Below are 26696 nucleotides of genomic sequence, written 5' to 3'. Positions count from 1 at the left end.
TTGTCATAAAAAATTCCATGCTGAATAATCAGTATTTTAATGTTTTAGTTTCTTAGTCGGGTGGGGGATTGCCATGATGTCACTGTGTAACATCCTTAGAAACTACTTTCATCTTGATTCTTAGGCCTAAGACTTAACAGTTTTGTAGCAGACTTTCAGATGGTCGTTCCCCTCAGACTTACATTGACCAAATTGCTAGGCTAGGGATTTGGGCGAACAATTTCATGGAATACATGTCCTCTTGTTGAGAACAAGAAGGAGCTTAGAATATTGAAGTGTAAGTAACATGCCTGAAATGTTGTTGATGAAAGTAAAACTGTTTATCACATGGACATGCCCAGGCGAGTAGCTATAGTGTGCATGCAAACTCAAAGTGCGTGTCAGTACTTCTATAAATCACATGACCATGAATTTTTTAGTAGAAAGGTTAACAAAGGCATTAAGTCTTTTAGAGGTGCTGAACTGTGCAGCGTTGACAGGTAACTTTCCTTTGCACTCCAAGGATTTTTTTTCAGTAAACATGTCAGTTTGGATTTGAATTTTTGATACAGCAAATCACATGATAATTATTTCATACTCTGATGTAGACTCTAGCTATGATTTATAGTATGAATGCGCATGGGTACCTCATACCTGGGCTAAAATTGTAACATACATGATGTAGCATATGGTGCTTTATAAATGGAATGACAATGAACCAGAATTTAGCCTTGCTAACATATTGAAAATCATCGTAAGGATACATGGAAGTCCATGATTGTTTTCCAATGAACTGTTACAAGGATTTTGTTGCATGTTTTGCCCCATTTTTGTTGTTGCACAAGCTGTCGTAATCAGACAATAGGTACATAGGTTACTCTGACTCATGATTGGGACAAAGGTATATGTTGCAGTGTCTGAACATGTCAGTCACCATTACTTTGGAAACTTAGATTTAAACCACGATCCCCAAAAAACTCTCCCAATGACGAAGCTTGTTTTCCAGCATAGTTTAGTACATAACAAATCCACGCAGGGCATGTAAAGTTGCCAAAATACACTTTTCCAAGAAGGCAAACAGTACACCTTTGTTAAACAACACCTATGTTGGCAAAATGCCAAAGTTGAGGCCTACAAGTTCCATACTGTTGTTAACATATTTGTTCCATGTTTTAAAGTCAATGCCTAATGTAGTATGTACTTTGGGATCAATATGTATTTTAACTTACTAGTAAGGATTTCATCAGTTCCTGTGCCTTAAATAACACCTGAGCAATGACAGCTTTTTGGGGTGTGTGGTGGTTGGTCACAAAACTGCCTGACTGTTCAAATTCTAGGTAATGAGCAAGGGCACCTTGCGGAGGCAAGTAGCATAACAACTTTTTGGACAAACAATTGGACAGCAAGAGCTGATGGCACCATTGATTTGATATACAGCAGTGCCGATATTTGAGCAATGTAGACTTTGGACCCATATTTTAAACTTATCGCTTCTTAGTTTTATGTTTTTTTCTATTAAAGACAATCTTGTAGGACTGTTACGGGACAAGACATTTTTTTAATGAGTGTTTTTTTTACTACCGAAAAGTCACGGTGTTTAAAAGGGGGAAAAGTTATAGCAATGGTAGATATATGTACATTGATTTTCAGTCTTCTCCCAGACATTAATCTATGTATGTTTATTGTTTTTCTAGAGACAGAACTAGTGCAGAGGCTAAAGCAGGGTGGCGTGAACTGCTGACATATGAAAGTGATTCAGGTCAGTAATGTCTGTCGACTAGTCTTACAATCTTATAGATTATCCATGTATAGCAGAACATTACAGTCTTTGTCTAGCTGCTGTCACTTTCCAGTGGTTTTATTTTAACATCATAAGTATCAATAAATCATTTATGACATGTTTTGTCTTCATACAATCATATATTTTGTATTTGTCTTGCTTAATGAGTGAAGTAATTAGAAAATACTTTTTTTCCCACATTGTTTCACTACAGGCTCAATCTACAACATTTCTGTGCTGTCATTTGGGAAGGAAACACAAGTTGTTCTAGTCCCAAATACAACGTTGGAATCCAAATCTCACCGCCAATATTACGGTCATCGTCAAAATTGAGTCCAATAAGAAGAGTGTTGAGATACACCTTAGCATTCACATTTGTGACGCACGTAATATTGAAAGTCTAGTAAAAATGAGCATAGGTGAGTTGAATGTTAACACTACAGAAAGTCTAAGCAGCAGATCTAGATGGGTGTCACAAGGCCCTGCTTTAGCCTCTGCACCAGGGCATGGGCAGTGTTCTCGGCCAATAGATCACATAGATGGCCAGGATACTGCCCTGCTCTCTTCACCTTGTGTCATGGAGCAAGCACTTCTAAACCCTAGTAGAGAAGTTTCAACCTCGGTGCCTTTGAACCCAGTATTTAGTAGTGCCTGCTTCATGACCAGTATTGTAGAGGCTGGGGCGGAACCTAGTGTACAGGCCATGTATACTACCGAAATCGTTAGATTAGGGTCATTCGCAAAATGGCCAGATAGAAATGCAAGTATAAAACCGCGTGCAATGGCAAAGGCTGGGCTGTACTACACAGGACAAGGTGATACAGTACAATGCTTTCAATGTGGTCAGACAATTAGTGGATGGTTGGACGGAGATGTACCCCTTCAAAAGCATTACCAAGAAAACCAAGACTGTCCATTTGCAAGAGAACTTTTCATGAAAGACAATCAATCCCTACAATCTCCAAGCAACATTTCTTCACGACATAGTGGTGTTGACATACCAGACAATGCTACTAGTACCACATTAAACATCGTTAGACAACAATCTTCTAGCACTGGAAACGATTCTCCCGATTCTTGTATACAACCAATGCAAAGATTATCCATGAATACTGCAAGTAACGCATGTGCAGCTTCTGACTTCTATGCATACGACACGTCAGAGACTCCTAGAAATCTAAAACATTGCAGTGAACACTGTCCAAAAGACTTAAACACGGAGCTTCATAGGGTCCATACTTTCTTTGGCTGGCCGGAAGGAACGCCTGTTCGCCCAGAACTGTTGGCGAAACTCGGCTTCTTCTATCTCGGGGTACGGGACAAAGTGGAGTGCGCGTTCTGCGGAGGTGTTCTCCACCAATGGGAGGAGGGCGATGACCCAAAGACGGAACATAAGCGACATTACCCACACTGCCCCTTCATAAGGGACTGTGCAACCTCCAACGTTCCCCTGGACAACCCTGCAACCTCTAATGTTCCACAGGACAGCCCTGACGGAGGGACCGCGCAGCAGTCTAGAACTGGAGAGTGGAGGAACTTCGCCCAGCAGGATTCAACAGTGGAACATCCACCAGAGAGGTATCATTGCTGATTGCTTTCCTGTTACTTCCATACTTTCCCTAAGACAATAGCTTGCATCATGGCTTGGAATACCTACATGTACCTACTACCTCAATTTGTGGATTGATTTTGGAGATTCACATCCTTTTATTTCCAGATAGTCAAAATTATATTGTGCCATCTTGGAATGTTACAATATATTTATTTTATTCTGATCGCATAAACATACCTATAAAGGCAATCAGTTTTTTTTTTAATCAGCTATGGCACACTCACACCTGGTTTCCAGTTACTGCAGTCTAAAAGTACCGGTATATGTTTTAAAGTTAAATCTTGTGTTTTGTTTTTTCAAAGGCTTGGGCACATAGAGAGTGAACCACCTCCACCGCCACCAGGAGGAACTGACTGTCCGAAGCATCCCGAGCTGTCGTCTGAAGAAGACCGGTTGTCGACTTTCTTCCGCTGGCCCCTGTACAGCCCTATATCACCACGCAAGCTTGCACAGGCTGGGTTTTATTATACATGTGAGTGTTCTCTACATTTTGTAGGTAAAACATGAGCAAGGAAGACTGTCACCACTAATAGCTCTGATTTGCTTTCCCATATAAACTTGACACAAAAAGTTTGTAAACTTGATTTTAGTTGATCTTTTCAAAGATACTTTATCATATGCATTGTATGCTATAGTTATTCTCCTTAACATTAACAATGATATCCTGTTTGTTCTGATCATACATTCAAGGATTGAGCACATCAGGGCTTGTTAGAAGCACAAAGGCCTTTTGGAAATGGAGACTTTCCTAACTTTGTTACCGCCTTTACCACAGGTATCAACAACCAGGTCACAACACGACTTCATTCCAGGCCACCTACCTTGCTCTATAGAGAATGTTAAAACTTATCACAACACCACAGCAGAAGTAAAAGAAAAAACACAAAAACCTTTCTGATAGATTAATGAATTCTAACCTTGTTGCCACCCCCTTGCTATTCCAGACATTGATGACCAGGTCAAGTGCTACTGGTGCGAGGGAGGCCTGAAGGACTGGCAAGCAGGGGATGACCCGTGGACCGAACATGCACGTTGGTACGGGGAGGAATGTGGCTTTGTGCTAAGGGAACGAGGCATCGGCTACGTCCGTCAGATAAAGAACACCTTTCCTTCACTCGTACAAGTAAGTACTTCAAACATACAGATTTTAAAGTTGACGTATGAAACATTAGTCCCCCTGGTGTAGCAAATGGGAAAAGGTTTCCAATTATATGGTCAGGAACATAAGACATAAATCATATTACGATACTATTTCAAAGACGATATTTTCTTTTATTGCAAAGCCTTAGGCCATGGATGGGTATCAGCCAGAAAATGCATGTGTGACAATCATCATTTTAGAACAAATAGAATAACAAAAGAAGCAGTAGCAAGTAGAGGGCATGAGACTAGAAACCGGCTGTCACCACTTCAAGCTCTGGGTTGTTGTTTTTTCGTATTGAATCAAATGTAAACTTGCAGAGTTTTAAAAAAAAAAGAATGATTTTAAAAATCTAAACCTTTTTTCTCATCATTTCCAGGTGGCGCATCACCACTCACAGCAGGACTTCGTTCAAGATTTCATAGTAGGAGCTGCAAACGTTACAGTTGAAGTAGGGGACGGAGACCCAGAGGATGAGTTTGAAGAACGTGTCTTAGATGCCATGGACTCTAGAGTAGTAAGGAACGTTGTAGAGATGGGCTTCGGTCAGCAGAATGTAGAGATTGTAGTACGCAGGAGACTTCGCGCGCGGAGGGGACCCTTCACGACCATGACAGACCTCGTGGAATCTTTGCTAGCAATGGACGAAGGCGAAGATCTGGGAGAAGATCCTTACACAGAAGATGAAGAGGACAGAAACGCCACAGGGCCAACGCCAACTGGAAACCAGGAACCGGAGGAGCCAGCTCTAGAGCAGATGGAAGAGCCTGAAGATGGTATGTTTCACTCAAACGCTATCTATTGTGTTAATGAGTTACAGTTGTACATGAACGTATTTTAAAGTAAGGTTATTAGAAAACGAATAGCATGTGTACACATGTGTATGGTGGAGGTCCAAATAAAAATCCTTTGCCACTTAGTAAGAGTTGCTTGATGATGAACTAGAATGTTTGCTTTGGAGATGATATTTGTGGTGAAAGATTTCTTTGACATGTGGTTTGATATCTTGTTTTGTCATCTCTTACAGAAACGCCAGCATCAATGGAGGAACTTCAGCGGAGACTACAGCGAATGAAGGAGGAAAGAATGTGTAAAATTTGCATGTCTAATGATGCTACTATGGTATTTATACCATGTGGCCACTTGTGTTGTTGTGAGGGCTGCGCTCACACCATGAGATCCAGGGGTAGAAAATGCCCAATATGTAGGGCACGGATCCTGAAAGTCCAGAGAGCTTTTCTGGCTTAGAAAGACAATGAAGAAATAAACAAACAGTTAACGATATTGGTGTGTGAGTGTGTGTGTGTGTGTGTTCACTTATGAAGAGATGTAGATCTTTACAGTGTTAGCAGCAATACAAATGAAGTTGGGAAATATGATAGTCACAGTTGCAGAGCCTATAGTATTTGTGTAAATGTTGTTTTTAGTCCAGTGTACTAGTACATCCTTCTAAATGATATGTATATGTATGTACATGTACATGCGAAGATAGTGACATACTGTATAATCAATGTCCTTGCACCTACATAGTACACTGCTCAATTTTGAGAAGTTTGTTTTTGTTCACTGAGAGGGAATACGTATGGCGTCATTTCTAGTGTGTGTGAGACAATGGACAAAAACCAACTACAAGGGTGAGAAGGAAGACGTAGTGCCCCGAAGACTTGAGAAGTAATATAACCTGTACTTGTGACTATTTTAGCTCCATGACATGGTCAGAAAATACCAGAATGTTGAGATCGGTGACCGGTGTTTGATTACAACGATAGCAATGATGTAATCAAAAAGCAATTGACGCCCCACTTTGGACCCTCAGAAGACAGGTCGTCACTATGGAAACTTGCGAGCCACCGAGCAAAAGAGGAAAACGAACCTTGTGACGTAGCGTTACTCTACGACTAGTACGAGTGCCAAACGGCTAGCGGACAAAAAGAAAACCTGACGAAATAGAAATCCCGACAAAACGCCTTAAAAGACGTCAAAAACAAGCCGGAGCGTGACCTCTGCTTTGAGAGCAGCGTAACGTCAATTTCACGCATATCCTAGGGCTAGACGTACCTCGGATTAAAAGCCCCTGGTCTTTGCCATTTTGCTTGGAGATAACGACGAAGCCATGAATTTAAGAGGGGAACCAGCATACCAAACTCAAAGGTTACACAAAACATATGAGAAAGAAACGTGTGAAGCGCTTGGAGTACACGACCTGAAACGTTACCAATGTGCATCATTCAGATTCACATGGGTGAGCTCTTTGTTTAAGTTAAAAATAAAGTTCTTACCGTGAGTGGTGCAGTTACATGGACGTCCTGACGACAGATGGCACCGCAGAACTATGGTCGTGTCCCGCCCGCGCCCCGCCGTTTGTGCCACCAACTGAACAAGGAGATTTCGCGCGGTTGACGTGTCGCACAATGGTCTCCGCATGACTATTTGAAATCTCAACCACTCCCAGTATAACCGTCGTCGTGAAAAACCGTTGCAGGGGATTCCCCGGTGTCACCACTCACCAGGTTGGAAAGAAACCATTGGCAACATGCCATGCCATCAGTTGTACATGTGATCAGTGCGTGAACACAATGTTTTCCACCAAACAGGGCTTGACAAGTAACCGCCCTGGTGACATGGCATGACATATTGGCAATGGTTTTGTTTCCCTCTAGCAGCTTTCATTCTAACTGTAGTATTACGCCACGCATTTCTAGCATATAAATTGGTTAGAGGAAATTCTTACGAAAGTTTATTCTCCAGCACATCAATGACACAAACAAATGTCAAACTAATGTGTTTTGTAGTGAGATCTCGTGAAGCACCGAAACCCACGCGAAATACCACCAAATGCCAAATTGAAAGGTTAACCAGAGTTCCTCTTTTTCATCCTTTTTGGTGGCCATGGCGAATACTGGAAGAGTGGATTTGTGACTCCTGCTACTTTCGCCCCCATGTGTTGACTGAATGGACTCGTCTATGTAATGGTATTTAGCATTTTCTGTCTTCCTTTATTTTCAGTCTTATTGTGTGGCAACACAATTCGGAAGACACTTCCGACTTGTATATCAGTGTTTTTCAGTTAGTCATCTTCAGCATTTCGCCCTACCATAGGCTTTTGAGTTGACTCACTTCCTCTTTTCAATCTTCCCTTGCATTTTGTAGCTATTGAAATCCGGAGCTGCAAGGAGTTCTGCTTTTCGACTTCCGAATAAATGAACAGGAACCTAGGATTAACCTAGTCGTGAAAACTGTCTTTAAGAAATCTGTAATGTTTCAGATGAAAAGTGAAAGGAACTATAATCTTGGTGGCTTTTAACACAAGTATAGTTACATGATTGTTTAAAGTTTGCATACTTTCAACATTTACTTCTGAGGTCCGGAAAGCGTATCCTGCTGACCTTATTTAATAGTAATTATGCAAGTCAAGAGACTATCACCTTCTTTACTATTCCTAAAACAATGTCAATGATCCGTTTCTGTTAAATTTCTGGCTCCACCTGTCTTTTTTTTTCTCATCGAATCCCTTTCACTTTCTAATCACATAACAGCCGTTACGTTTGGGCTATTTTTAGAATCTGACATCACAGAAATTTCCCGCCTGAGCTGCCCATGTGACGTCATCACCCCCACTTATGTACAGGGAAGGTTGACAGCGCCCAGGTCATCCCCGTCAACCCCTCTCAACCAATCACTGGCTCTATCAGCTGACCCTTAGCCACGTATAAAGATGTCAAGGTCAAAAGCCAAGGTTCACAGGTGAAGAAAAGTCGTACAGCTTCTTTTTTATGAGTAGTATGAGTAGTAGATTTTGCCTCCATTTTGGACTTCGTGTGACGCAGCTAGAAATTGCTTTGCTGAGGATTCTGGGAAATTTACCTGTGTTTTTCAAGGGCGGTTGTTCAAGTTAATTTGGGTGTAACAATAGCTTACCCCAAAACGCAGCATCAGTACATTTTCTGTGTGCCTATCAATTTTATTTCGTAACTTATTCTAACACATTGCTTGCTTGCTTGTAATTTGTAGAGCCCGAAGCCCAGACTTTTGTTCCCTATGTAATGTCAATAGAGTATCCGGTTGCCTCTGGCTTTGTAGTTTTGTTTACTTAGCTACTTACCATTGTACCCACCTAGGTGTATCTTGGCTGGCATTACCAAGTTGGATAACTTGGCCTCCTAGACGTGTTTAAGCAACGGACTCTTACACTGTAGGGTCTATGGGGTACATATTGGCAATAGGCCTAGTGTGTCCGTACAGTTTTGATGTGTACATGGGCGGGATAATATTTGTGTTTTATAGCTCTAAACTGTGCGCAAAGAGAATTGGTCAAGACTTTATGCATTAATTTCTTTGATATCTCGTAGGTTGGTCTGAGGAAGAAATGACATGATGGAACAGGGCAGTCGGAGTTTTACAGGAATTTTGTAATTTTAAAGAAATGTTGTCTTGATTTGACAGTGTACCAATACATTTTGTGATGTGAACTATTTCAGCAAAACACGTGTACAAGGCGATGGAGAAGACAGAAGATTCTTAACAATGAAGGCTGAAGATAGTGGTGATCCAAACTAATCACATTATTCATTAAAAGAAAACAAAAAGAAAGGCAAAAACATCTCACAAAGCAAACATGGCACAAGGTTACGGCACCAAAGGACAAGACGAACCCGATTTAGCGAGAGACACGGCAAGACTTGGCCGTCCGGAGACAGCAGCAAGAGGAAAAGTACAGCAACAAAACCGTCCTGATCCGTTGGAAATTTGTCTCTCTATTACCATGAATAGAATGGCATCTTTTGCTCCTCTAAACCAATTACTGATGTCTATGAATGTACGTAAACTAGCCAATGCTGGACTTTACTACCCAGGCACTGGCAACAAACTTGTATGTTTTCATTGTAACGGGACGATAGATATAGAAAATTGGACAGATCATAACGAACCAATAGGAAAACACAATCGGTTATATCCACAATGTTCATACTCCAAAGCGCTAGATGTTGCCGACGGAGGAATTAGCCATCACGTCAATGGTGAATGTAAGACAAAGAGACCACAGCCTAATTCTAATTGTGAACGCACGGTCGATTTGACAGATGCAGGCGCTTCGAATTTGAAGAAAACTGAAGTGAACGACGTACGATCGTGCAACCGTTTGTGCCCAAAAGACTTGAATACAGAACTGCACCGCTTACACACGTATTACGGATATGGATGGCCTATGGACACGCCAGTATCCCCTGAACAGTTGGCAAAACTCGGTTTCTTCTACCTTGGGGTACGAGATAAAGTAGAGTGTGCGTTTTGTGGCGGTGTTTTGCACCAGTGGGAGCAAGGAGACGATCCTAAAGTCGAACATGAACGGCATTATTCTCACTGTCCTTTCATTCGGGGATACGCGACTTCAAACGTCCCCCTAGAATCTACGACGCAGTCTTCTTCACAAGGCGATACGAACAGCAATGCAAAGTTATCGCCCTTTATTCAACAGTCTAGTTTACCTCAGTCGGCAACGGTGAGTTCACAGCGTCAGCAGCAGAGTCACTACTCACATGAAAAAGAGCAACGATCTCAAACAGAGGGTAAAAAGGAACCCAAGCATCCTGAACTGTCGTCCGAAGAACTGCGATTCTCCACGTTCTTGAGATGGCCGCTGTACAGTCCCATTGCACCGAGGAAACTTGCACAGGCCGGGTTTTATTACACACGTAAGTATGGGAAAGTTTTACTGTTCCATGTTACACTGTAGTTAGTAATTTGCTTTTGTGCCGTATTTGAAGACTACAGGTTCCATTCTGTGATAGCTCGCGGAGAAAGCGAAGTGGTTAATGTTGTGGATTGTGATCAGCACCAAGGACAGGTATATTTGTATGTTTACGTGCGTAGTGTTCAGCGCCAAAGACAGGTGTATTTGTTTGTTTGTTCGGCGTCTAATAGCAAGGACAGACGTGTGTGTGTGGGAGGGGGGTGTGTGTTCAGCACCAAGGACAGGCGTGTTTGTGTGTGGATGGTGTGTTCAGCACCAAGGGCATCTATGTTCCAATGTTTAAACAGATCGATCAAAGGTCTATAGGACTGTTACTTGTAGTTTCAAAGAGATAGAAAGGGTAATAACGTTTGTCATTGACTCCTCCCCAGATGTGGATGACCAGGTGAGATGTTTCTGGTGCGATGGCGGACTGAAGGACTGGCAGGCGGAGGACGACCCGTGGACGGAGCATGCGCGCTGGTACGGCGAAAAGTGTGACTTTGTCCTGCGCCAGAAAACGCTCAGCTTTGTGCAAGAAGTTAAACGACGTCATCCAGTGCTTGGACAGGTATGTTTGATTTGTCAGCGTTCGTACGCGAGAACAAGCTTAAATTGTCGTTGAAATGTTACCAAAGTTAACAGTGTCTTCACACTAGCACGCGATAAGTGCAATGGGTGATAGATACACTGGAGAAAAGCAAAATGGCTATAGCTGTCACATGTTGACACAATTCTATTTCACGTGCACTGAATATAATAATCGGTATAAGGAGTCGCTTTAATGTAGTATCAGGTTTTCATGACTTCAATGAGCTATTGTCTCGAACTAAATACATGATGCAGCAACATATTATGTGGAGTGATAGCGTTATTTTGAAAGCGTGTTTGTCTATTTGTCAATATGCTAGGTGCCTCATGAGGAAAAGACGTTCAAGCAAGCCTTTGTGTCGAATGGCCCAGCCGCCAGTGGGTGTCAACAGACCGGTGTACAGGACCCACAGGCGGAGACACCGTACCAAGCCATGTTTCAGGAAGCTATGGACTCACGCCTGATACAGAGCGCTCTCGAGATGGGCTTCGAGCGCCAACAGGTTGAAAAAATCGTCCAGAAGCAGCTGAGAAGGAACGGGAGACCGTTCGCGAAGATGACGGACATTGTAGAGGCTCTCCTAGCTCACGAGGAGGGTCAGACCAGCGATGAGGATGAGGAAAAGATGAACGCGTCTGAAACAAAGACTCAGACCGCACAGGAAAATCCACCTGTGTCCGGAGCACAGGCTGTGTCCGGAGCACAGGCCCCGTTGCCGGCTCCGAGCGAGGCGCAAGGTACGATATTGTCATTACGGTTGTATATCATTCTAATGCATAACGTTACTGGGAATGCGGTTTTGCACTTATCTAAATCTCAGAACGTTAACGTAGTACAGTTTCCATCCTATATTGCAGCTACATGTATGATATGGCCTGATATTCGCAGGGAAGCGCTCAGAGGAGCGAACCAGAGCTAGAATAGGGTCGATTCCAGTCTAACTAAATTCTGAATTCATGTTTTTTTCTTCTAATAATCAAAGTTGTTACCTGAACATTCACACAGGTACCACAGGTGAGGAGGAGCAAGCTCCCTCTGACGTCATCAGCCTCCAGCGGCAGCTACAGCAGCTGATGGAAGAGCGCATGTGTAAGATCTGTATGGACGAGACCGCGTGCATGGTGCTCATTCCGTGCGGACACATGTGCTGCTGTGAGAACTGTGTGCAGATGCTGCGCACGCGCGGAGGGAGATGTCCCATGTGCCGGGCCCGCATCCAACGCGTCCAGAAGACTTTCGTCGCCTGAGGCCCTGAGATGTGGCCTGGGTGCTATCCAATTACTACCGGGACTAGTAGTACTCCTACACTCGCTACCCTGAAATATATTTTCAGGGTAGCTTAGTGCTAAGATGTGCTGAACCCTACATTAGCAGGGAGATGTCCCATGTGCTGCCAAAGGTCCTAGAATAAAACTTGCCAAACGACAGTGTAATATCATACTACCCCTACAATGTACAGTCAACCACCGGTGCTTAGAGGTAGAACGTTCCCTGTGCATCGTTGTGCAATGTTGAGTACAGCATTTATGAGGAGTATGGGAGTTTGAATACACTCCACTACCAATGGACTAGGGATGGGCACCACCCATATCCACCATGGAACCTTAACTAGTTAGATTTTAACACATATGCTATACAAACTATATTTGTATATATATATATAGAGAGAGAGAGAGAGAGAGAGAGAAAGAAAGAAAGAGAGAAGGATGATAAATCATGTCTTGATTTGAAATATCTTTTTATTGTCTAACCTTGTATATAATATCACTTTTTGATTCTTTGTCCCAAATATTTTGATATACGTAATTCACTATACTCAATGCTATCTGTCGGATTTATCTCAATGGACTTGAATAGCAAATTGTACATAATGACATGTGACAACCCCTGCATGGTATACAATGGAAAATATATCAAAGAATGTCTAGACGTTAGAAACTCCTCCAATGATTGTAAAATCCCATTGTCATCCAATACTACTACACCATATTGTATAAGATAGATTGATTAGCCTAATAGAATGTTTTCTTATAATGTACCAGTGGATGCCATACTTTGTACCTTGTACAATTGTTGTGCAATAAAGTTATTATCATTAAGATATAAGAGCCCTTGTTAAATGCATTTAATAAATCATTGCTATCATGTTGGCCTCATTGAAATCAACAAGTAATTATTAACCATCGTAGAATTGGATTTAAAAATTCACCACAACATTATAGTATTACTTAAATCATACACAACACCTGTGTGGAGTGTAATTGAATTAGAGTTGCAAGCAACAACTAGTAGTAGACAAATATAACATTATGCTAATATTTGAAATAAAGCAAGAAATTGGTCTCAGACCAAGGACAATCAGATTCTGCTCTCCAGATTAAATGTACACATTCAAATGGCTATAACTATGCTTTGCTCCAAGCAGACATACATGTAATTAATTCAAGACATTTGCATAGTTTAGTGTGTCCTACTCAGACAGTCATTAGCATACTTCCCTTGATGGAGGATTGCAAGGGCAACTGTAGTCTGTATAACGCAAACTCCAGCTGTCCGGGGATTTCTGTCCCCTTCCCGGGGGGCTATGCGGTTACAGGGCTGCAAGCCGTTACAGGAGCTTGATTGAGTTCAGGCTAGGGCAACTGTGCATTACAAATTATGCAAATTCTTTGCATACATAATACAGTATATTCAGAAACATCCCTAACCACCCACCAATTGATTAATACAAGCACTTAATTAGAATGGTCCCATTATGAGTAATTTTGCCTGATTACACCTTTTAGAAAAGTCATGCAGGCCTTTCTTGTTGGGCAGGCTACATCTACTAGTTCACTGAAATTCAAGTATGTGTCATTTTTGAAATGCTTACTGAATTGACTCACCAGCTCACTCTCTCTCACTCACTCACTCACTCACTCACTCACTCACTCACTCACTCTCACACACACACTCACTCACTCACTCTCACACACCCACCCACTCACTCATACACACTCACTCACTCACTCACTTACTCACTCACTCACTCACTCACTCTCATTCAATCATTCACTCAATCCAGTTAATCATTTGTTACTCCCTGCCTTGCAAGGGTTACATGTGGGTTTACAATCAAAATGTCAAGGTTTAATGTGGCAAGCACTGGATCTCGATGTGGCACAATTTCCGATGGGTTACATTGCTTGATAGTTAATTACCAGCTACATCTCTTGGGCCAGCATTTTGAACACTGAGAAAGTTATACATTCCTTTTCAGAACATCGCGGATTGGTCAACATTTCTTTCTTTAAAGGAATTACATGTAGAGTTTCTTTTGCAAATGTGACTTGTTAGTATAGGATATCACAGTACTGTGAAAACTTTTAACATGTAAAAGTTGTGGCCTTTCTTTTCTGTCAACCGATAAAGGCTCAGTCACCCCCGGACTGCAGAAGCTCCGCCCTCAGTTTAATCCCGTTCTCAGGGGTGGGGAACTGCTTGAACTTCATCATCTTCAATGGAATCTGAAGAAAACACATCAAAGTAAACAATAAATAAACATAGCAAACAAAGTACTTAGAGTAAGTTGTACATTGCACAGGTGATTATCAGACTGCATTAAACTTGTTCCAATGTTGTAGTAATAGTGAAGCAATTATAGTGTTATGTTTCCCTTCCAGTTTACATAAAAGAAAGATACCATCAAGAGAATTTTGTGTAATCTACTCTTGATATGATGTCTTTGTTCCAGGCAAATAAGAACACACTTCGCCAGAAAGTTTGAATTTTTGGGATGCTCCTCGTGCTGCCAGATTTATATCACCAACCAAAATGAGGAATGCAATCCGGATCCCTAACAACATCTCTGAGCTGGGGCCAACCTTGGGATCAAACCTCCGCCCACGGATACACAAAATTTGATCCAGTAGGACTGCATTTAAACCAATTGTACCACGGGAACATGTCTGCATAAGATGTACAAAGTTATTGTATCGTTATAAGAACGTACGTCAGTGTCCGGTCCGGTCACGATGCGGTACTTCATCAGCACATTGGCCAGTCCGACCTTCAGCTCCATCAGAGCCAGCCTCATCCCGATGCAGTTCCTCGGCCCCGCCCCGAACGGTAGCCAGTCGTACGGATCCCTCTTCTCCCTTTCTTCCTTCGTGAACCTACAGTAGCATGGTGTGAAGGAAAATTAGAGAGTGATCTCAATCTAGCTTAGCTCACTGAAGAGCTTCTCTTCCACTAGTCATGACAGGGAAGACAGCCACTCGGTACAATATCTACAGGTTCATGGAACCATGGAAATTCCCCTCCTATTTAGTTCTTTTCAACAAGCATAATGAACAGTGAACCATGGCTTAACTTCCTGTCCTTAAGCCCCGGTCACAAATAAGAAATTGAGCTCGTCCGACGTGTTGGCGAGCTTCAAATGTGCATTTTTGGCCGAAGTACGGCCGACGTCCTGTCGATTACGCGGGCTTCGGTCGATTTTTAGAAATAAAATTTAATCCAAATATTGGCCTTTTACCAGGTTAGTCGATACTGACTTCATCCATGCCCAAGAGATGGTACCATCTCATGTGGGATTTTTAGTCTTCGACGGACGTCAAAATTGGAAAAAAAAGTGGACGCTCGGGCAATTTTGAAATTCGGCGATCTTCGGGCGATCTACAAAGTCGGCCAACGCCCGCATGAATTGTGATGCCGGCTATAGGACTGTGACCCTTTCTAGTAGCATACAAGCTGGGTGAGTGACAACAGCCATGATCCAAACTCACAACCTCTTGGTTTAGAGGCAGGGTCACTGACCACTGGGCTATGCAAGTAATGCTTGATGTTAAGACCATATGACAACAAAATACGACATTTTTTTATTATATTCAACAACAACAATAGTATTATTCAATTTATGTGTTTTTTGCCAAATATATACGGGAACCATTGTTTTCAATTGAATGTTACATCATCAAAACATCATTCTTTAGACACAAGACTATTAACGTGATACACACTCCAGATGTTGAAGACATTTTTAGGAGGCCTCAATACCACCATTTCTTTTAATGTGGTGGTCTGAGGATTGCGTTGCAGAATTGTGAGAGTTCAAGACAATGTACCTTTCTGGGATGAACTTTTTCGGCTCCGGCCATCGTTCCGGGTCGTTGTGGATTCCGAGAATAGGAACAATAACATTCATTCCCTTGGGGATAGTTAGCCATTTCATCTTGACCTCATCACTAGAAACACGGACAACGCTGAAAATACAATTTCCAATATCAGGGCTCAAAATACCTCAATAAAAGGGACATGAATAGGTACCATGAAAATCATCTAGGTACGGGAACACCGATGTCACTGGCAGTGTACTCGAATAGACGTATTGTAACACTCAAATGTACATTTCTGTTATAATTACTAGAACTATATAATTTTGTAACTAAAAATGTGTTCTTCCTTCAACAAAGAGGCAAAGTCTAAGCACTGGAGAAAGGTGAGTACATGTATAAATTATGTATGTATTGTGTGATAGATGAAATAAGCATTAATTTTGATTTTGAAACCATCTTCTAGTGGAAAGCATAAGATACCTGAAGTCTAGATAATAAGTAAAACATTCTGTACATGTTAACCATTTATTCATGTTATCTGTCATCAAAACCACAGGTTACTTTGTCAAATAATTTAAGGACTGCTACAGGTCCAGACCTATACCTAAACCAGTCTGTACTAGTACCTGTACCCAGTACCTGATGATGTTACATTCATGTACACATCACTACTCAAGATCAAGGTATACGTAATAATACATGAGGAAAGGTTTACTTTTAGTCCTCTTGCATGAAGAATGTTTGTTAAAACGTCTTTGAATAACTAAAGATTTATATGTGTGTGTGTGTGTGTGTGTGCGTGCGTGTGTGTATTATGTGAATCGTATGATGATTTACCCCGAAGCTGGCGCATACATGCGGAGGGTCTCGTTGATACACATCTCCAGGTATGTCATCTTGTTGACAGCCTCGTAGTCAACCAGTTCCTATATACAGACCAGTGTATCTAAGTTAGTCATTAAAAGCTCTTACAACACCAGGGAATATTCAATTTGGTCTTTATTCTGTCGAGTACTTAATGGCTTGTAAATATCCGTCCCACATCTTTTGATGTGTAGGTACTAAGAAGAGAAAACAATGATTTTATGTATCATTTTTCAAGTCTTTGGCATGACCCGGACAGGCTTTGAACTCCCTACCTTTCAAATACAAGACAAACACACGTAACCCCCTAGCAGCCCAGTATCCAAACCTTAATCATAGCTGTCTAGTCTCTTTGTCCTTTTACGCTATTTGTGTAAGAAGATGAAGAATCTTTGCAGCTATGATAGGTTTAGATACAGCAGGCTAAACCTGGTAGGCCATTGAACCGGAAACGTACATGTATCAGCTTTGTCTGCGCTTCATTGCTACATACCTGACTTGGTGAGCAGCTAAGAGCTACTATGGCTGGATTTCAGACATAAATGGTAAATAAGGAATGTAGCAAACACCCAGGAGCATACCCTGTTCTCCATGACTTGGTTAATCTCCTCCCTAGCCTTGTCCTGAGCTTCCTGGTTTAAGGCCAGGTTGTAGAACGTGAACGCCATCGTGTGTGCCGTCGTCTCGTAACCCGCGATGAAGAAAAGGAATCCATTTGCCACAACATCGTCCCTGGTCAGTGCTGAAATCAGAATCATGATAAGGTTCAAAGTCATCTATCAAAGACTTAAAAGATCTTGCTACATCAATACACAAGATCATTGAATGATAACAATTATCAGAAAGCTTTAACAAAAAATAATACATTCACCAGGGTAAGGTGTTTCTTAAAAACAAGTGAAGACTGCATGTAAGATGTTTGTGAGATGTTAACAAGGTTACAAGGCTGTCTTGTGGTCAGGGTTGTTCTGGTTCTGCATGGCTTTGATTCCCTGGAGCAGACCACAATGTTGTGCCCTTCGGAATGGCACTTAACACCTATTTCCTCACTCAAACCAGGTGAAAATGAGTACCTATCTTTGGTTAGAGACAGCCTCATGGATGAGACATTATTCAAAGCTGGGGTCCCCATCAGCTACACATCGAACATGTTAAAGATCCCACCACATTTTTAGAGGTCCATCTTGTAATGAGTGGATCAAGCCTTACAGTCTGGTCTTACGAAGCTGGCACCAAACTGTGCAAAATTGGACCAGGCGTACTATACCTACATGTAAAGCTTAAAGGAAGTCTATAGGTTATGCTTACAAACAGTCATACCTTTTTTGACTCCTTGCACTTGAATCCCTTCTTCCTTGTTGTCGTCTTCATCAAACTTGTGAGCATTCATCATCAGCTGCATGAAGTCCACACGTCCCTTCAAACACACAGGGTTACAAATCAACAACTGACAACATGCATACAGTTGGCACAACATCAATTTCTAGCATAATACTGTAAATGCATTTAAGTTTGCATTGTTTTTATTTTTCGGTAGGGAGAAAATAGACTGTTCGCAGTGGTTTGAAGTTCGCGTTTGAAACAATAGTTTTAAGCGCTACAGTCATAGCTGGGCAGTAAGTTTCGCGGGGGGTTTTAACCCTTAAGCTGCCAGGTTTTTTAGCCAAGTAAAAATCAAAAATGTTTGACCCCTGACCTCCCTCACGAAACACGCGAAACACCCGGCGGCGCTAACTCCCCTAACTTCCCGGCTTCGTGCGCTACACGCACGCAAAGCTGTTTTGTTCTGGGGAATACCCTATCCCGGTTATAACCGGGTCCAGCACACAAGGCATATTTCTGTATCCCTAGTTAAGTCGGGACTGGCAGCTTAAGGGTTCACGCTGAACTTTCACAGCAAAAACCATGAACATAAGACCACCGCAAACATTTCTGCATTTACAGTATTAATGGATATACCTACGGCTCAACTGGTAGCAGCCTCACAGTTGGGCTTCTTTTTCCAATTACATGTAGTTGGTAACTTGGATGTAAATTGGGGGTCCTGTGTTTGAGGAGGTGCCGCGAACACGTCATAAGGGAAGGGCTTAAGCAACCCCTCCATGTAAAAATATACCCAGTGCTACTGAAACAGCAAGGAAACTTACTGCCCAATGTGCCACGGATTGAACGATACAAATACCTTTCATTTGTTTGTATGTTTGCATACCTAATAGATAATAGATAACAATTACCAAGGACATTATATAGATTGCAATTACTAAATGTTCATTTGCAATTGGCCTTCAGCTATGAATTTGTATGTTAAGTCTATATAATGGAGTTGAGATCAGATATGATTACAGACTCAGATACCTACATGTGCTTGGCCTTCCATTTGCCTCATTTCCATCACCTGGTCAACTACATTGTAGAAGAAGCTTGAGACATCTTTGTCCAAGAAACCATACTGGAACGTCTCCAGAATAGGTTTCATGATCTTGGGAAAAAGGACTGCAGAGGAAAACAGTGGCAGAAAAGTGAGAAATTGTTCATGATCTTAGAATATGTATTTATCTGGCAATACTGAAAGATATCAAACGTTTTACAAAGCAAACACAACATGTACATGTGTTCATGGCTATGTATAGACCGCGCAAATGAATCTGTTTTGGTTTTTTTTCTTACTTTCATGTCGTCTATAAATCACTGCTAGGTTGTTATTTTCATCCATTTACTTGTATTCGGGTATGATGCTTATATTTGATAACCGCTTGCTGTTATGTAAATGTTTATTTCTCAATAGCGTGTTGTGTGCTACACCAACAACAGTGATATCTTAAGAATATTTGAATTATACACATTCAGACATTAACTCACAGAAGAGCCAGAACAATGGGTTCCTGAATGCAACAGCGAAAGGTTTCCTTGTATGCACCACAAAGGGATCCTGGGGGTTCCGCTGCGAATCAACCTCCAAACCGAAAGCTGTGCGAGCAATGACGTCTGTGGTGAACCCACTTGTCAGTCTGAAAAGTAATTTAATCAAGGAATGTCTGTCAGCAGTTTTTTCTCCATGTCTTCTAAATTAGCATTAATGCGGATATCTAATGTTCATATCAACATTGAGAATAAAAGACACATTGTCAAGAGCTATCTACTACTCAAAATCATGACCATATAGCATGTCCAGAACACGACATATCAAACCCAAAAGTTCCGCTGCAGTACCATAGCAATCTACTAGGGGGCCCAAAATCTAATCATTTCAAGGGCTCAAGAAGACCTACCCAAATAAAAAGTATGAAGACAATCCAAGAATTCTTGAGTTATCATGTTCACACACACACACACACACACACACACACACACATAGACAAACACACACACTGGCTGACGAAAATAGAACCTTCTCGGCGAAGGTAATAAGATGATACTCACTCCTTAGCGTCAAAAGACTCTTTCTTCTCAGCAGACTTGCCAAGATTTTCAAGCAGCATGTCGGCACAGGTGTTCATTGCTCCTGCCATCTGTTGAAACAAGGTAAATCTGTCATAGTGATAACTATTCATAGAGTTATACACTACTACTCACTGGTTGAGTGAGATGTTGCCCTGCATGGCTATTATTTTTCTTTTCTTACACACAAGAACCACAAAATGGTTTGCCTTTTCTTACAATCTATCAACCACTATGACATTGTTTTTAAATGTCTCATTTTGTCTTCAAGAAAAATAGAATTCATGATCGACACATGACAAATGTTAAATTTCACTGTCACATTGCATTGTTTCGAATGTGAAAAATCTGTACTGGATACATGCAATGTACAACTTGCAGGTTGGTTGGAAGGACTGCATGGAGACTATGGCAAACATGGAACTTTAAAATTGAAGGTGTGAATATTTATGAAGCAGAAGATTTGTCATCATGTTGAACATCTTACATATAAGGTATGCTTCAAAACCAGTATCCTCTCCTCGAAAGGTAGAATATTTAGACATGTCAAGACTATATGACACACCTGTTTCAGCTTGCCACCACTGAAGGCTGGACTGACGGTGCTTCGTACGTTCTTCCAGTCCTCATCCACCAGATCCGTCAGCATACGACACTGCGGCTTGACATTCAGGGACATCCCAGTTGCCTGAAATAAACACAATCAACAACATAACATTTATTACTCCTTGTAAATTTCTAGTCTTTTTTTTTGGGGGGGGGGGTTCATTGACAAGAACGAACTATGATCCCTCGCTGGGATGCCCAAACATTGGCTCCCAACACTTCCACCTTAATTGTTGTGGTGTAAGGGCCCAAATTTACCAGGACCGAATGATAAGAACAAACTAATCAGTACAGTGGAATCTGGACGATTTACAGGAGCATTTAAGCGCAGATAACATTACTCCATTGGATGCAGTGAACTCTGACATCACAGTATTCACATTGGAGGTGCGAGCATTCTAGACATTTCGTCACAACTAAATGTTGTGTCCATGTCTATTCTGTTGTTCAACATGAAAACATTTCATTCAGTGTGTTAAAAAGTGTGAGTGCAGATAATATAATTCATTTGGTTGTCTTTGGAAATTAAGAACTACTAGTATTGTGGTTTGATTTCATTTGTAAACTTTAAGTAAGTCGCAAAGTAGCCTAGAAATATGCAATGCAATATCTAGAATAGTTCCGTTTAGTTATCACTGTAGATTACATTTGATATAATAAAGTCGTAATTAGAATTGTGGAAAAATACACCTAGATTGTTAATTATGTTATCAGTACATTGCCATACATGTACATTGTCACCGATGCAATTGCTGTGCAAATAAAATCATTCATTCAGACTGTATGGCTTTGAAATTTGACAAGAGAGTAATCAGGAATATCCCATGCATTGCCGAGCATATTGAAATCAAATCAATTTCATGTACTCACAGCTCGATTGGTAAACTTATGAAACTGCTTGACGAAGACTTCTCGCAGCATTTCTGGGTCAGAGATGGTGACATATGGGGTCCGTCCCATATAGACTCTGTGCAAGAAGAAGGATCGAGTTGTGGTGACTGAGAAGTACTACAGATATAACGTTACAATCTACACTTCAAGTTATCAATGCTGTTATAAAATATGTTGAACAATGTAAAATATACTGTCAGGGTTTTTTCAACCTACCCGCTCACAGCGCCAAACTCTTTCATCTTCTTCACTTGTGCGTCAGGGTTCCAGACTCCCTGTAGATGATAAATACTATCAAGATTTTCACAACACAGAAAACTTTATTATTATATTATACTACTAGTACTACTTGTAGTGCCAAGTTAATTCTGTACTTCCTTTATGATCAATTTGATAAATTGGTTTCAAAAATTCGGAGACTACAGCTGAGCCTACACAGAACTCACATTTTTCATGGTCTGATGCATGTTTCCTATGATCGGCAGTGGGCTGGGGTGGGGGACTCCCATCTTCTTCAGCAATTGCTGGGGCCGTATAGCATACCTGAAAAGGCAGTTAATTTGTTTGTTTGTTTGTTTTATTCAGATCTCCATTAGTGTTCGTTATCCATAATTTCACACTATTCATTCTGGAGTACAAGAACAAAAACTTCAATCAAATATGATGAACTTAAAAGTGAGCAGGAGAGGTCAGAGGTTGAACTGAAGATAACTGAAACTTTAAATAATCTGGGTAATGTATGCACGGAAACCAAAAGTAATGTAATTGACAAGAACATAAATAACTTAAATGAACTGAGCATGAATACACACAGAAGTGCAATCAAAAGTACTCATGATAACAAAGCATAATTATAACAACAGTTTGTATTGCATACCCGGTAAAATGCCTCATGGCGTAACACACCAGGTTTGTACTGAAGAGTACAAGCTGCATATCCGATATCCAGTATATATCTATTTGATCCACTCACATTGGGAAAGACCCCTACTCCTTTTGATTTACCTAAGGGTTCTTTTACGTGCTTGAGATGTGGCTCTCCTAAAACATAAGACCTCCATTTAATGTAATGTACTATCCGTCAGGGACATCCTATCCGAGGGATCATTAGAGGGATATGTCTGATTTTCAGGGAGGCTATGACAGAAAAGATCATCAAAGATTTATGGCAACCTTTTCCGTCAAAAGGCAGCTGAATCCTATACGACACATCCATGACTGTCCCAAGAGCATCCTGACTTTGATTTTGCAAACCTATTGTATACGTACAGCCATGTGACAGCTAGGGGCTTAAAGGATATAGCAATGACCATGATCAGAAATATCTTTAGAATATAATTTTATGACAAAGAGGTTTCAGGGATGAAACAGAAAGGCTAGTTGAGTTGGTGGTTGTGGAAGTAACGTTGGGTAACCTAAATTCGTGGGGTACTTAAAGTCGGCATTTTTCGAAAACGGGGTATTTAGGGATATGTGCTAGATGCAAAATCAGTTATAACGCCAGCAATGCAAAGCAGATAGACTAACGTATTCAGAACACTGGCTGAAAAGCTTCGATAACCATGCATTAGAAGTTGGCGACGTCAAAAACTCTCCGTCCCTTATTGACAGAGTCTGGGGGCTTCGTGGGAGAATCACCCAGCACGGTTGTTCGCTGGTTTATAAGACAAATGTCACATCTCCTGCCTGCTAAACACAATTATTTATAAGACAACTTATTACAATCTCTTTTGCTAACCTGCAACTGGATTCTAAGTGTGATCAATCATCAAAACTCCTCTCTGTTGCTACAACCTACGGCACGTGTATTTTCCCGCCGCCATATTGTTAACCAGAATCCTGTTGTCAAGCAGACGACAAAGGTTTGTGAGGAACACTTTTTGTCTAAATGCTGCGTGTGATAGTGGACTGAGGAAGATATTTTCCTCAAATTTTGCTCCTAACACAACAAGGAACACATGGACATAGTGGTATTACCATTGCTACGGCATCCAGCTAACTTCCCATGAATAATGTAACGTTACACGTTGCCCGATGATGACGATGGGCCGACTTTGAGTGAAGTTCTACCGACTCAACACACGGGTTGTTCCCGAACTGGCCTGATGTGTGCGGTACGGCCGTTTTTTCGTGTATTTTTTTTACTTGGACACGTCTATATCCATAGCACTCTCCTCAAGCCAAGGATAGAACGAATAGCTGCTGTATAAAATGTGATTAGCGGTAAGATATTCAAGACGAATCTTCTCTCCCGAATTAATGTGCCCCCCTGTCCGACAGCACCGTAATTGTGCGTGCGGCGGACGGTAGTTTGAAGTTGAAATATTATGGTGTCAGCACGACTAGAGACAAAATCTACCATATATATGATTAGTGCAAAGATAGTACATGATACTGACAGAATAATAGAAAAAAGGATGGTTTATTGTTCTGCTAGATTGATTTCAGTCAACCATTATCGGAAAAATCCCGAATTTAGGTTACCCAACGTTAAATGTTGCACAAAATCTAACACAGAAGTGATAACATCACATCAACTGTTCAATTTTGTTTTGAATTTCATCACTCAGATGTTAAATCAAAAATGCCTTTGATCCCAAAAAAAGTCTGCAGCTGGGGTCGGCAGGTTTTTGTTAGGGCCAATCGGGAAACCGGAAACACAACTTTTTCCCCCAGGCCTTAACCATACCCGTACCACCAGGTGTTTTAATGAGGTATTGTATTCTGACCTCTTTTCTGAACTCTGTCTGACCCCCGCAGCAAGTCAGCAAACTAGAACCTTCTGCTATGCCCAAATATGGGCTCAAAGCAGGTGCCTGGGCCCTAGCCTGTGTTAACACATTAAGCTCTCGGCCGGAGGTTGGCGGTCACAGGACCGGCTGGCCAGTAGGAGCGCAATTCGTCAGGCTACCTGGTCCCAGTCAATTCATCTCTAAGCAGATGTGTGGTTGCAGCTCAGTTTTGTGTGTAATTGGCACCACAAGTGCAGTAACAAGTTACCTAACAAGTGATAAGATTTTCTGAAAAGACAAAACTTCCGATCACCCCTACAAACCTGCCATCCTTTCCATCTTGATTGTTATGTTCTTTAATCATATTAATTTTTTGTGGTCTTAGATATTTTCCACTCCACACATTTGCTAACATTTTGTACAGTCATTTTACTTTAGTTAGATCTGTAAGTTGTGCTTGCTACATCTGTTTGATGTGTGTTCACTTAAGTATATTTGCATTGTTGTCTGTATCTATGTGGGAGGCCAGTCTCAGCCTAGCTGACCTTTCTACTGTATCATCACATTTTTCTTAAATTTCAAAGAAAGAATGAAAATGTACCACCAAAATTATGCATAAAAAGGCAGCAAAAAGACAAATGCACACAATGGTTATCTACAAGGAGAGTAGAAGTTTGAATCAATTTAATCTAGCCAGGTGTTGTGGAATTAACCTATGGCCGCCATATGCAAAGTGGGACATAGGTCAGTTTGCTGTTACCTGTCATCGCTATTTCTAGGCATGATGTCAGCATCTGTCAGCCTTCCTTGACTGAACTATCAAGATACTAAAAGATGTTAATTAACCCTCAGTCTGCTAAGGTTACCCATTTGGCACAAAATTTGTATTGGTTATCAAGGTTAGGCAGCAGGGAGAAGCTTAAGTTAAGATACTAAATGTCACACTAAAGTTCATTGAATGTACAAAATGTATTAGCTTCTCAAGTTAGCATCTAAAAAATTGGGGGAGGGGCCACTGGGTGACGAAATATTTCTTATTCTACTAAAAACATGTGAAAGTATTATTATTACTATTATTATTATTATCATTATTGGGTAGGCCGACTACCGGTACTCTCTCTTCGCAGCCAGGGGCTGAATTGCGAGGAGCGCACAATTGGCGGGCCTAGATTGCAAGGGTCTGGAGCGGCTGCCATTCGGCGCTTAAACTCAGGTGACCTCAATACGACAATTGCCCCATGTGCGGCTATAGGACTGTAGGTTTTGAACCACTCACATCGGTAAGGACCCCTACTCTTAAATTCGATAAGTATGGTGGGTTCTTTAACGTGCTCGAGGTGTGGCTCTCCTCAAACACAGGACCTCCATTTAACATCCTATTCGAGGGACGTGAAAGTATTAGATTTTCCCCTAGTATTTGGACCAGGAATTCCGAGTCTACTGTTGTTGTTTTTTCTGATCAAGATGAAACATGAAGATGAAAAATATTTTTTTATTCACTCTGCAATGCCTGTGTCCTAAAGTAACCGAACTAACAAAAATCACATAAAAAATCACAGTTTCAACCAATATCATTAACGTTACAGATTCCAACTTCGTAAATAAGGCGGCATCTCACTGAACTGCACCTCATGGCGCCAAAGCGTCTAATCCTTACCTGGCCTGACCCTTACCTGTTTTTACCTTTCATTGAAAACTGACCAGCCGATTTCAATGATCATGAAAGGTAAAAACGGGTATTAAAAGACCTGGTATAATAAATCTCAGACGCTTAACCCAGTGCAACCTAGCCTGGGCCGGGTGCCATCCTATTTGAGGGAAGCGAGTGTAGGAGCCCCGGTAGAAATAGGATGGCGCTAAGTGCAACATAGACACTGTAGAATTAATACTCACAGGTAAAAGAGCACAGGTAGTAAGGCCAGTAGGATCCATGTCAGCGGGATGGGCAGGAAGTCCAGCGCCATTGTTGAAGGCTGAGTTAACCAGGTGGTGTCAGATACGGGGACCGATATGTGGTACCAGAATCGGCCAGGTAGGAAGTGAACTGCACAATTCCACTGTGGGCCGCGCTTCTTAAAGGGATATTTTGTCTATTAGATAGATCTAGAGTGACGACATGCACCCAATTAAACCCGATGACTTAGTGTAACGCTACAGAAATGTGACGCACAGTTCTGTTTACTCTGTCTGCAAGAGCTGCTAAACTAGCTGATAAACCGTGACTGTAACCTTTG

At 41.4% G+C, this 26696-nt stretch overlaps 2 protein-coding genes and 1 long non-coding RNA gene across 4 annotated transcripts; 2 read left to right on the top strand and 1 right to left on the bottom strand.

Annotated features, from left to right (window-relative positions):
* The first annotated feature begins 1673 nt into the window (after window positions 1-1673).
* On the top strand, window positions 1674-12941 carry LOC136448722 (uncharacterized). Its single transcript, XM_066448366.1, has 10 exons — window positions 1674-1738; window positions 1974-3337; window positions 3674-3843; window positions 4316-4494; window positions 4892-5288; window positions 5540-5754; window positions 9086-10205; window positions 10636-10814; window positions 11155-11572; window positions 11841-12941. Exons 2-10 carry the CDS (start codon window positions 2169-2171, stop codon window positions 12080-12082), a joined length of 4089 nt encoding a protein of 1362 aa, XP_066304463.1. The 5' UTR covers window positions 1674-1738; window positions 1974-2168; the 3' UTR covers window positions 12083-12941.
* Window positions 7909-9077, top strand: LOC136448969 (uncharacterized). 2 transcript variants are annotated; one of them, XR_010757960.1, is made up of 2 exons: window positions 7909-8256; window positions 8991-9077. It is a non-coding gene; the product is annotated as an uncharacterized lncRNA (long non-coding RNA). The 2 variants fall into 2 exon arrangements; XR_010757959.1 differs by having other exon boundaries at window positions 8862-9077.
* Window positions 12557-26696, bottom strand: LOC136448965 (cytochrome P450 3A6-like). Its single transcript, XM_066448719.1, has 14 exons — window positions 26356-26696; window positions 22177-22273; window positions 21947-22005; window positions 21710-21806; window positions 20799-20921; window positions 20216-20304; window positions 19655-19803; window positions 19155-19288; window positions 18116-18212; window positions 17377-17537; window positions 16769-16857; window positions 15941-16078; window positions 14827-14989; window positions 12557-14341 (listed from the first exon to the last, which is right to left on the bottom strand). Exons 1-14 carry the CDS (start codon window positions 26424-26426, stop codon window positions 14249-14251), a joined length of 1560 nt encoding a protein of 519 aa, XP_066304816.1. The 5' UTR covers window positions 26427-26696; the 3' UTR covers window positions 12557-14248.

This window comes from Branchiostoma lanceolatum, chromosome 14, assembly GCF_035083965.1.
Source record: "Branchiostoma lanceolatum isolate klBraLanc5 chromosome 14, klBraLanc5.hap2, whole genome shotgun sequence".
Lineage (NCBI taxonomy): Eukaryota > Metazoa > Chordata > Leptocardii > Amphioxiformes > Branchiostomatidae > Branchiostoma > Branchiostoma lanceolatum.
Note: the sequence above shows the minus strand (reverse complement) of the source record. Positions and strands in the feature narration are given on the sequence as shown.

Coding starts and splice junctions, on each gene's coding strand:
- LOC136448722 (XM_066448366.1), top strand. CDS start 2,169: ATGAGCATAGGTGAGTTGAATGTTAACACTACAGAAAGTCTAAGCAGC. Junction 3,844..4,315: donor GGCTGGGTTTTATTATACAT/GTGAGTGTTCTC, acceptor TTGCTATTCCAG/ACATTGATGACCAGGTCAAG. Junction 10,206..10,635: donor GGCCGGGTTTTATTACACAC/GTAAGTATGGGA, acceptor ACTCCTCCCCAG/ATGTGGATGACCAGGTGAGA.
- LOC136448965 (XM_066448719.1), bottom strand. CDS start 26,426: ATGGCGCTGGACTTCCTGCCCATCCCGCTGACATGGATCCTACTGGCC. Junction 18,213..19,154: donor AAATGGAAGGCCAAGCACAT/GTAGGTATCTGA, acceptor GTGTGTTTGAAG/GGACGTGTGGACTTCATGCA. Junction 14,990..15,940: donor AAAAAGTTCATCCCAGAAAG/GTACATTGTCTT, acceptor ATGCTACTGTAG/GTTCACGAAGGAAGAAAGGG.